Raw genomic sequence first — 12,594 nt, 5'->3', positions numbered from 1 at the left:
GTCGGTTTATAGTAAATGTCCGTGTTGATTCGGTCGCCCGAGATAGAAATGGAGAGGTCTAGGAAGGGGAGGGAGGAGTCTGAGACGGTCCAGGTAAATTTGAGGTCGGGGTGGAAGATGTTGGTAAAGTGGATGAACTGTTCAACCTCCTCGTGGGAGCACGAGGCAGCGCCGATACAGTCATCGATGTAGCGGAGGAAAAGGTGGGGGTTGGTGCCAGTGCAGCTGCGGAAGATGGACTGTTCCACATATCCTACAATGAGGCAGGCATAGTGGGTGCCCATGGCTACTCCTTTGGTTTGGAGGAAGTGGAGGATTGGAAAGAGAAGTTGTTCAGAGTGAGGACCAGTTCAGTCAGTCGAAGGAGGGTGTCAGTGGAAGAGCATAATTAGGCCATTCGGCCCATCAAGTCTGCTCCAATATTTTGTCATGGCTGATTTGTTTCCTAATCCCAATTTCCTGCCTTCTCCCCATAACCCTTGATCTCCTTATTAATCAAGAACCTATCTATTTCTGTCTTTAATATTCTCAATAACTTGGTTTCCACAGTCTTCTGCGGCAACAAGCTCCACAGATTCACCACCATTGGGCTGAATAAATTATTCCTCACCTCAGCTCTAAAGGGTAGTCCCTTCACTCTGAGGCTATGTTTTCAGGTCATTTCCACATTCCAAATTGAAAGGAAATTAAAATATACAGGATATTTTCTATGGATTATACAGCTCACTATAATATTTCCATGTAGATGCAGGAAACATCTTTGTAATTCTTCAGGTAGAAATATGTTTTCACCTGCTAACAATCAGTCACATGAAACTCATGTTGAACAACATTTTCAGTGAAGGGGAAAGATCTGATCAACTTCAAATCTGATAAAAAGAATTAAAGCAGAACATATTTAGCAGGAGCTTAAAACACACGTACAAAATAGAAAACTGCCCCTCCCCAGTTATGTATTTGAAGTGCTACGGTAACACTTAAATATGAATATTAATATGCAAGTAACAAATTTGTACCATAATTCTGTAAAAACAACTAATATACTTGTGATAAATAAGACATGAGTAATCAACATTAAAAAGTTATACTCAGCTTAAAAGTTATGTAATCCCGTTTCTAACACAAAGTGGGAAAATTATGCAAGTTTTATGTTAACAAATGGGCAATTTTGATATTGTGAAATATATGATCATTCATACTTACAATATTGGGGTGGGAGAGTCTAAGTAGTACACCGATTTCAGTTCGAACTATTTTTTTATCTATCTGTGAAACAATGGAACACATAAATGTATTTTGCTATAGTATACATGAAATAAAATGGTTAAGTTTTGGTTGACTAGGTAATACTTCAAAACACTTGCACACCAACTCTTGGCTTGGTATTCTCAAGTTTAGATTGTCAGAAAAATGAAATCAACTTAGGAGTGCTTTTTGACAGTACAATTGTGAAATATGATTAACATTATACTAGTCTCCTAGCTGATATGCTAAATCTTTGCTTTGGCTCTCACCATTCTGGATATATATTTTTGTAAAAATACATGCTTTAAACCTAACCTTGACAAATTCTCCAAATTTCTAGGAGTAATAAATATAACATTAAGAATAGAAGCCATTCCATCCTTCAAGCCTACTCATTATTCAATTAGATCACAGATGATCTGCTCCTCAACTTCATTCTCATGCCTTCATTCCATATCACATTTTATACCCTTACCTAACAGAAATCATTGCCTTGCAAGTATCCATTGTTCTATCATTCAGAGCCTTTTGCAAAGGAAGGGAGGGATTCCTGATTTCTATCATCTTTTGTGTGAAAAAGTGCTTTCTAATTTAACTCCTGGTTGGTCCAGCTCTAACTTTATTACATTCAAAGAACAAGAACAAAGAAAATTTACAGCCCAGGAACAGACCTTTCGGCAGTCCAAGCCTGAGCCTATCCAAATCCACTGTCTAAACCTATCGCACAATTCCTAAGCATCTGTACCCCTCTGCTCCCCACCTACTCATGCATCTGTCCAGCCTCACCTTAATTGAATTACCGTGCCTGCCTCTATTACCTCTGCTGGCTTTGACGTTTGTATTTACTCCTTTATTTAAGCATCACCTGATCTTGGAGTTATACAGAAAACTGCAATTTAAAAATATTCTTCCTGATATTGAGTTTTCACAATAACAGAATATAAATAATTAATAAGAGCAATATCATTAACAAAATTGAGGATAACAATTTATTATTCAGCTCTAATTGGTTTACTCACAAATCTGAACTGTTCTTCACCAGGGTACACAATCTAGACTCTTTAAGGATGCTTGATAATACTAACAGAAGGACAGTTCCCAATTTCACAGCCTTCTTAAAGCTGTTAAAGTTTCTTGTCTCAGGTGTTGTTGATATTCAAGATAGCAGGACTGTACACTTACTTGATGTATTAGCAATGCAATTATATCAATGAACTTATGCTCCAGTGTGTCAGAGGTTTTACTGATTTTCTTTTATATTAACATCATGAATAGTCAATTTAGTTAACTATAATAGATATAATCCAGGTAAAAACAATGTGACATACAGCACAAAAACAGACCTTTGGTCCAACCAGTCCATGCCAAACTAAACTATTCTCATCTGCCTGCTCCAGGTGGCATGGTGACTCAGTGGTTAGCACTGCTACCTCACAGTACCAGGGACCTAGGTTTGATTCCACCCTTGGGTAACCATCTGTGTGGTACTTGCACAATCTCCCCATGTCAGCATGGGTTTCTGCTGGGTACTCTGGTTTCCTCCTACAGTCCAAAGAGGTGCAGGTTAGGTGGATTGGCCATGCTAAATTGTCCATAGTATTCAGGGATGTGTATGTTACGTGTGTTAGCCGTGGGAAAGGCAGAGTTACAGGGTAGAGGATAGGTCTGGATGGAAGGCTGTTCAGAGGGTTGGTGTGGACTTGCTGGGCAGAATAGTTTGTTTCCAATCTGTAGGGATTTTGTTCTATTCATATCCCTCCAAACCTTTCCTATTCATGTACTTATCCAAATGTCTTTTAAACATTGTAATTGTACCCACATCCACCACTTCCTCAGGAAGTTTATTCCACACACGAATCACCCTCTGAGTAAAAAAATTGTCCCTCATGCCTTTTTTAAATTTCTCTGCTTTCACCTTAAAAATGTGCCCCCTAGTCTTGAAATCCACCATTGTAGGGAAAAGACAACTACCATCAACTATATCTATATTCCTCATTATTTTATAAACTTCTATAAATTTGTCTCTCAATCTCCTATGCTCCAGTAAAAATGTCCCAGCCTATCCAGCCTTTCTTTATAACTCAAACCTTCCATACCTAGCAACATTCTGGTAAATCTCTTCTGAACTCTTTCCAGCTCAGTAACATCCTTCCTAAAACTGGGCATCCAGAACTGAACACAGTATTCCAGAAGAGACCTCACCAATGTCCTGTACAACCTCAATGTAACTTCCCAACTCCTATGCTCAAAGGACTGAGCAATGAAGGCAAGTATGCCAGATGCCTTTTTAACCATCCTATCTATATGTGATACAAATTTCAAAGAATTATGTACCTGAACCCCTAGGTCTCTCTGTTGTATAACACTACTCAAGGTCCTAGCATTAATCTTATAATAGTATAATGGTCCTATCCTTGTTAGTTGTACCAAAATGCAATACCTTACATTTATCCAGATTGAACTCCACCTGCCATTTTTCAGCCCATTGAGCCATTTGATCAAGATGCCTTGGTAATCTTAGAAAACCTTCTTCACTAGCTACTATGAGTCCTTTAGGTAATGGAGATTTCAAGGGATATCTGTTTTCCCACAACTTCAACAACTCTTGTATCTTCCCCATTTACTAATTTGTTTTCCATTTGTGAGGGAAGACCCACCTATGTATTGCAGCTACACAGAAATAAGAGGATTAGTATAATATGGCCACATCAGAGAAGTCATTTTCAATAGTTTTCATCTTAATTAATTACTTTAATATTCTAATCCATATAAAATATAAGTTTGCAAAGCACTGCAACTACATTGGTGGGATTTCCAGCACTTTATCATTGACTCAGCTCCAGTTATATTTCATTTTGTTGCTAGTAGCTTTACAGCTATTTTTGTGTTTTTTTTGTTGGCGGTCTGTTGGTTACTTACACAGAATCACAGGTAGAGTGATGAAGGAGATCATCGTGTTGACATCAGCTCTCTAAATGAGCAATTCATTTAGTACCATTCCTGTGCCTGTTCCCCTAACTCTGCACATTTTTATTTTTCAGTTAACAATTTCTTTCTATTTTAATATCTTGATTAAATTTGCTCTACCACACTCTTGCACAGTGCATTCCAGACCATAAACATTCACGAGATGAAAAAGATTTTCTTATGTTGCTTTTGCTTCATTTGTCAATCACTTTAGACATCCCTCTTATTCTTGATTCTTTCAGAAGTAGGAGTTTCTCCCCATCTACTCTGCCTAGACCCAATGAATTTGAATATCTCTATCAGATCACCTCTCAGTTTCATCTTCTTCAAAGTAAAGACTCCCAACTGCTCCAATATACCTTCATGACTGAAGTACCTCGTTCCTGGAACATGAATCTTTTCAGCACTCTTTCCTAAGGTATCGTGCTAAAACTGGAGACAATACTCCAGTTAAGACCAAAGTAACATCTTAAAAAAGTTCAGTACCACCTCCTTGCTGTTGCTCTATGCCTCTCTTAATAAAGTATTTATTATTTGCTCTCTCAACCTGCCACGCAGTCTTCAATGACTTTTGACATGTACACCCATGTCTCTCTGCTCCTGCATACCCTATATTTTATATTGTACCACCATATACTTTCTACCAAAATGACTGTTTCATGTAACACTAAAATACATCATTGCAGAGACTGGAAATGCCTCTGAGGAAGAAGAACAATAGAGGGATTCCAAACTGGTGAGGGAGCAGCCAGCACCAGTACAGTTCCTGTAAAGATCATACTTCACAAAGGTCACTGTTAAATTTAAAAGCAGATCTACAACTCATGGCACACAATAACCCATGAATTGCCACGGTGACCATCACTAAACTAACTGTGTCTAGATGCTCAAAGTTTATATATATATAGAAAAAAAAAATTACTCTTTTACAAAAAAAAATCAAAAAGAAGTTATAAAAGTAGAAAAGTACAAAAAAGTAGAAATACATTTATATTAATACATTATATTACAGTAACGTTGACAATAACTTGCCTACAGTTCTTCAAGATACAATTGTCTCATATTTACTGAAACCAAATTAGTGTATTATTTGCAGGTGCAAATCACGCACCCATGTTTACAATCCTGTTAGGGACCATTGACATGTCAAGAGGAAATTCAAACAAACAGCCATTAACCAACAGGAATATGCCACAAGATTTCATGTTTTTAAACTGAAACAAATTTCATTATATATCAAGTTAATGCTTATTTCCTTGGAAACTGTATTTTTAATGTACTTTAATGTGCCATTACTCTTCCATCCCAGAGGAAAAGCTCAGGTGGCTTCATTGAAGTGACAATTATTCGCTTCAGGAAACAATAACTGTGCAGAATCCAAGTATCAGTAGGTATACTAATATCTATGTAGTGACCAGTCATTTTATGAAGCAAACAATTGGAAAGTTGAAGGCACACTACAGGTGCTCAGATCACTATTCAGGTAAAACAAAATCTGTTTAAATGTCTAGTTTGTATGCTGTGTGTTGCACAGTTCTGCATTACAAAGAGAGGTTGGCATAATAACCTCAGAAAATAAAGCCACCAACGGCAATGGTAAAACAGTGTGAAAAAAGCATAACAGCAAAAGAGCAAAGGAGTAGCAAGGACCTGTTGTGGGGAAAATCACCAGTCTCAGAGTCAGAGTCAGGGTCAACGACAGAGTTTATTGTACAAGAAAATACCTGAGCTCCAGGGAGAGAAAAGCAAAAAGCACAGTGGTCGGGTGCGAGTCTTCTCTCAACCTGGAGCACATCAAGACACTTCTATACATTTTGTAATACACTAGGTCAATGAAGAGGTTACTGTCTTTGTAACATGGTTTGTTTATTATAAACATTGCAGAACTGTCGATAGTTTTAATGCAGTGATTGTCAGTTCCAGCGTAGCATTTGTTAATTTCAGTGTGGTCATTGTCAGTTTCGGTGCAGACATTGTCAGTTTCAATGTCTCCGCGGAGGTCCACTGCTGTAGTAATGGGCGCTAATCGCTCTTCCTGAAAGGAACGATTACTGCAGCCCTGGCTGTTATCACTTTGCATTGAATCCATATCAAACTGTTAGCATTTTTATCAAAGGTGTTGGCTGGACCCAGACACTTCGGCGGACAGTATACGCCAATCATGTGTATTCTCTTCCCCCACCCATCTTAAACTAATCAACTAGGTTGTGAATGCATTGTATTGGCATGCTGGTGGCCCCAGGCAGTTGTCTGTATTTGGTCTGCTGTCTCTCTCCATGTTGTGGTCTGGTGGCCATCTTGTGTGTCAAGTGGCCAACCTATGACTCAGTGGCCATTTTGTGTGCCCAGTGTCACCCTGTCCCGTGCCACCTCCCACTTTAGACCTAAAGAGAATACAAACATACAAAATATAAGCAAAAGTAGACCTTTACGACTACTGCACCACTGTGTTTGTATTCCACATTCCCACCAATTTCTCATAATCTGTGATTGTCTTGATAAACAGAATCTACTTCAATCATAAACATATTTAATAACTACGTCTCCACGGCCTTTTGAGGCAGAGACCTCCAAAGTCACAACCTTCTTAAGAGAGAAAAAAAAATCTTCATCTCTGTTCTAAAAGGGTGGCCCCTATTTTTTTGAACAGTGTCTCCTATTTTTGGACTGACCCACAAGAGGAAACAATCATTCCACTTTCTCAAGAACACTCAGGATCTTAAACATTTTAATCAAATCATCTTTTATTCTTCTGAACTCCAATGCAAACAAGTCCAATGTATCCTCATATTAGAGGGTTCTCATTCCAAGTATCTAAATTGCCTCCAATGCATTTCCATCCTTCCTCAAACAAAGAGACCAAAACTGCACACAGTATTTGAAATGCCAACTGAAGGACACATTCACAGATTTTTCATCGCAATGTTCTCATCAGACTAGTGTGCTAACTGCTTCGCTTTGTAGAACCAAGAGTAGCAGGAAGGGTGGGTGGCTGATTGCATGTAACACAGAGGGGGTCAATAAATCGTGAAACTGTGGATAAGTAGTAACAAAGAACAAGTATTGAAAGGATGTTTCCACTAGTAGTAAAATAGGAGCAGAGACTGAAATGTGGTGAACCTACAACACATCGACAGTAGCAATTTTAAAAAAAATCACCTTCTCAAAGGCAATTAGCAATTGGCAACAAATGCTGACCTTACCATCAATGCTCACATCCCAATGAGGCAGTGACTAAAGTATAACTTGGCCAGAAATTGGACAAGTATTTGAAAAGAGGAATAGAAGAGTGTTGAAATGGAATCACTGTCTCAGGCACTTGTTGTATTTTTATCTTTCTTTGACATGGGCTCGTTATTTGAGCTCAGAAAGTGGTTTATACAAGTTTGTGCTAACCTTAGTTTTAGAAGTGTAGGAGGAAGTTTGGCAGGCCACCTTACTGAAGTATAGGGTGGGACCACTTGTGTGTATGTTTTATATATGTGTGTACTGTGATTAAGCTGCTCCTTTAACAAGGTTAGGTTGTCCTTGGTTTTTTCTTCAGGAGGTCGTAAAAACACAGGCACCGTAAAGTCTGAGTTTGGATGGGTTTTAGGGTCAATTTGTTTACAGCTAACAGATACTGCCTCAGACAGAAGGCTTTCAAGTTAAAAAAAACTTGTATAATGATAGGAGAATGGCCAGTTCTCCCAGCTCATCTTTTCTCTGGTTTGTTTTTTTTAAAGCAGTACATATGTGGAAACACTGCTGGAATTCAGAAGCAAGCTCAGGCTGGTTCTTTCCCTCTGAATCCTAAGCTGTAAGAAATTGTGTTTGATTCTACCTTCTGTGCCAAGGGGTGTTTACGGGAATTGTTGAAAGTACTTTAGAACAGTATCATTAAGTTGGGATAGTCTGCCAAATCTTATTAAACCATATACCCGTGAAGGTAACGTTTATTCACATAGGCTAACAGCATTGGGTAAAGAGGTTACAATATTAAGAGACACCAGATATTCTCAGTCTGTGATACTGAAAGGTAAGGAGATATGTACCTCTGAAGGACTATTGCCAGAAAAGGTACTAGTTCATGGTGAGACAAAAGGTGCTTAATTATGTAAAGTGAGGTCAGAGTGTCCAGAGAAGAGTGGAGAATTTGTGGTAGGAGTACTGAACAAACTCTTAGCTCTAGGAGTACACTTTGTCCTTGCTAATGGTACAGCTGGCTCACTGGGAGGAGTGCTGCCTAATGTGGTTGAAAAGCTAGTGGAAACTCAGGCAACTGACCTATTGCAGGACACATACTCTGGAATATTTCCTGACTGTGTGGTAGTGAGGTCACAGTTGAAACAGGAGAGATCAAAAGAGTACAGGTAAGAAAGTTGAAGTGGGATTAGCAAGACTCTGTTTGATCAGATGGTTGACAAAAACCAGGAGCAGATAGATGACAATGCAGATATCTTTAGCTCAGATAAATTAACTGAGTTACAGCAGAAAGATGAAGATTTAAAGCAATTGTATTAAATGTCATACACAGAAAATGAATCAGAATGAATGCCTGAATGTTATTACCTTAAAAATTATGCCTTAATGAGGAAATGAAACCATCACATATTTAGGCAGATGAGAAATGGGCAGAAATTCATCAAACCAGCCAGTGGAGTACAGGAAGGAGGTATTGTGAGTGGCACATGAGGTACCACTTGGGAGTCATTTAGGAGTGAGGAAAACACAAGCTAAAATACAAAAACATTTTTACTGGTCAGGACTGCACAAGGATGTAGCTGAATTTTCCCAGACATGTCATACGTGTCAGGTAATTGGAAAACCACAGGCAGTAATAAAACCTGCACCTTTAATACCTATTCCTGCATTTGAGGAACCTTTTACAAGAGTCTTAATTGATTGCAATAGATCCCCTACCTCAAGCAAAAAGTGGAAATCACTATTTGTTAACAATAATGGATGTGTCCACTAGATTTCCAGAGGCCATCCCATTAAGTAATATCACCAGCTAAAAGGATTGTAGAGGAATTACTCAAATGTTTCACTAGATACCGACTACCAACAGAGATACAATCAGATCAAGGGTCAAACTTCACATCAAAATTAATCAAGGAAATTATTAGGAATAAAACAATTTAAATCTACTGAGTACATTCCAGAATTGCAGGGAGCTCTAGAAAGGTGGCATCAGACATTAAAGACCATGGATGTAAGTTTGCTCGTTGAGCTGGAAGGTTTGTTTTCTTACGTTTCGTCACCATACAAGGTAACACCGTCAGTGAGCCTCGTGTGAAGCACTGGTGTTGACGTCATTTTCCGTGGTGATGTTATTTTCTGTTCTTTTTCTCAGGGGGTGGTAAATAGGATCCAAGTCCACCTATCGGCTCCACCCTCCTCTCCAGCCTATTACCTTTACCCCTTCCTCCATCCACCTATTGCACTCTCTACTACCTTCTCCCCAGCCCCACCATCTCCCATTTATCTCTCCATCCCCAAGGCTTCTAGCCTCATTCCTGATGAAGGGCTCCTGCCTGAAACATCGATTTTCCAGCTCCTCGGATGCTGCCTAACCTGCTGTGCTTTTCCAGCACCACTATAATCTTGACTCCAAGTCAATGTGTTTATTGATAGAGTTCCGGCTGGAATGCCATGCTTCTAAGAATTTTCATGTGTATCTCTATTTGGCTTGTCCAAGGATGGATGTGTTATGCCAGTCGAAGTGGTGTCCTTCCTCATCTGTATGTAAAGATACTAATGAGAGTGGATCATTTCTTTTTGTGTCTAGCTGATATTCATGTATCCTGGTGGCTAGTTTTCTGCCTGTTTGTCCAATGTAGTGTTTGTTACAGATCTTGCAAGGTATTTTGTAAATGACATTAGTTTTGCTCATTGTCTGTATCGGGTCTTTCAAGTTCATTAGCTGCTGTTTTAGTGTGTTGGTGGGTTTGTGGGCTACCATGATGCCAAGGGGTCTGAGTAGTCTGGCAGTCATTTCCGAGATGTCTTTGATGTAGGAGAGAGTGGCTAAGGTTTCTGGACACGTTTTGTCTGCTTGTTTGGGTTTGTTGCTGAGAAATCAGCAGACTGTGTTTTTTGGGTACCCATTATTTTTGAATACAGTATATAGATGATTTTCATCTGCTCTATGTAGTTCCTCTGTGCTGCAGTGTGTGTTGGCTCATTGAAATAATGTTCTTATGCAATTTCATTTGTGGATGTTGGGATGATTGCTTCTGTAATTTCATGTTTGGTCTGTATGTGTTGTTTTCCTGCAGTTTGTTGCCATTCCTACATGTCACAGTCGAGCAAACAGCCAATGGGGAACTTCAAACCACTGCCCCAGTATTAGCCACACCTAATTATTCGAAGTCATTCAAGGTGGCTATCGATGCAAGTGATGTGGGTGTCGGTGCTGTGCTTTTGCAAGAAGATGACAAGAAGATAGAAACACCTATCGGGTATTTCTCCAGGAAATTGAACATTCGTCAGCAGAAATTTAAGTATTTATGTTACCGGTAACATATCTGAGACAAATCATACACAGTGATCATAACCCATTGAAATTTGTGGATAAAGTTAAGGACAAATGGAGCTTGTTGTTACAACCATGTGATTTGAAAATAGTGCATGTGGCAGGATGAAAAAATGTGACTGCCAGCACATTAGTGAGACTTGAATGAGAAATTGAGGCGTTCGGTGGCAGGGGTACAACAGACTGAAACAGAATGTAGTTGTGCATGTTTGCATCTTTATAGAGTCAATATGCGTGTTTTAGAGTACTAACACTTTTTAAAGGGGTTTTAAAATGAAGCCATCTTTGGATATTGATGGATCTTTTTTTGAAAGGGGGGAGGTTTGACGAAGCTGCTCTTTAACAAGGTTAGGTTGTCCTTGTTTTTTTTCTTCAGGTTCTGAAAAGTCTGAGTTTGGATGGGCTTTAGGGCCAATTTGTTTACAGTAACAGATACTGCTTCTGGCAGTGGACTTTCAAGTTTAAAGAAAAACACTTGTACAATGAAAGGCCAGTTCTCCCAGCTCATCTTTTCTCTGTTTTTTTCAGCAGTAGTTGTGTGAAACATTGCTGGAATTGAGAAGCAATCTCAGGCTGGTTTTCTCTCTCTCTGACTCCTATCCTGTAAGAACCTGTGCTTGATTTTACCTTTGTGCCAAGGGGTTTTTATGGGGTTTGTCAAGAGTATTTTCGAACAGCATCATTAAATTGGGATAGTCTGTTGGATTTTCAGATAGAATAAGTTATGAAGTATTCTGTTTTCTGTTCTTTGTGTTTGATTCGGTAAGCTTGTAAATAAATTCTACTTTGTTTAAAACTAAGTGGTTTGACCAGCTGATTCTCTCCTGGAATATCCACTTTACTCCTGCTTAAAACAACTATCAAAGTTCTTGAAATGTTTTGATGGGTATGGCCTGGTCCATAACAGTACACCGACACAAACACATTCACCATTCAACTCAATCAATTTTGTACTTCTGAAAACCATGTAAGTATGTTAATAGAAAACCTTTATGTATTACTATTAGGGGAGGAAACCTCGATCTGATGGGTGAGGTAAGTAAAAATTCAAGAAATTAACACCCACACCTGCCTGGTCTGACATATGTGAGACTCGGGATCACACACATTGGGATTGATTTGCAGGAAACAAAAACTTCCTGATCAGCATTTCTCACATTCCCAAAACAAATATTCAAAAATTTCTGCGAGATGGGCTCTAACATTACTAAAGCAGCTTGATGTCCTTCCACACTTTTACTCTTCTTTCTCCATTTCAGCCATGGAATAAATGATTACGCTTGTCCCATGTCATACTATTAATGTACATCTGATAAAAAAGAATAGAACTGGTGCAATTTCTAATGTAATATCTTAGTTTAACATATTAAAAAACATTTTTTCTTATTCTAATGCAACTATTTATCATATTTTGCTCAGAAAATGTAGCACTTTTTGGCAGAAGTCAGCATTAGTAAAACAATTCAATAATGCATTTAGTAGACTTTAGCAAGGAACAAAGATGTCCCAAAAATATGTGGTCTCATCATTTACTACATCATTATCTTATATTAGTTGTTTGTGTAATAGTATCCTTTTTGCATTTGACAGGAAATGCATAATGATGGTAAAATTGTGTAACAGAAAAACATATGGCCATTTGGATACAGAACTGGCTCAAAGGTAGAAGATAGAGGGTGGTGGTGGAGGGTTGTTTTTCAGACTGGAGGCCTGTGACCAGTGGAGTGCCACAAGGATCGGTGCTGGGTCCTCTATTTTTTGTCATTTACATAAATGATTTGGATGCAAGCATAAGAGGTACAGTTAGTAAGTTTGCAGACGACACCAAAATTGGAGGTGTAGTGGACAGAGAAGAGGGTTACCTC

General features: G+C 38.7%; 1 protein-coding gene across 5 annotated transcripts in view; it reads right to left on the bottom strand.

The window, feature by feature from the left end:
• camk4 (calcium/calmodulin-dependent protein kinase IV) overlaps nucleotides 1–12,594 on the bottom strand; it is a 161,457-nt gene that overhangs the window by 73,829 nt on the left and 75,034 nt on the right. For 4 of the 5 annotated variants that reach the window (XM_043710559.1, XM_043710549.1, XM_043710525.1 and 1 more), the window contains exon 3: nucleotides 1,204–1,266. The exons of the other annotated variant lie outside the window; for it this stretch is intronic. In XM_043710559.1, the coding sequence (XP_043566494.1) occupies nucleotides 1,204–1,266 (63 nt within the window). The remainder of the gene's footprint in view (nucleotides 1–1,203; nucleotides 1,267–12,594) is intronic. 5 annotated transcript variants of the gene reach the window in all.

Source organism: Chiloscyllium plagiosum, chromosome 2 (genome assembly GCF_004010195.1).
Source record: "Chiloscyllium plagiosum isolate BGI_BamShark_2017 chromosome 2, ASM401019v2, whole genome shotgun sequence".
Classification (NCBI taxonomy): Eukaryota; Metazoa; Chordata; class Chondrichthyes; order Orectolobiformes; family Hemiscylliidae; genus Chiloscyllium; species Chiloscyllium plagiosum.
This window is presented reverse-complemented; position numbering and strand designations above follow the sequence as displayed.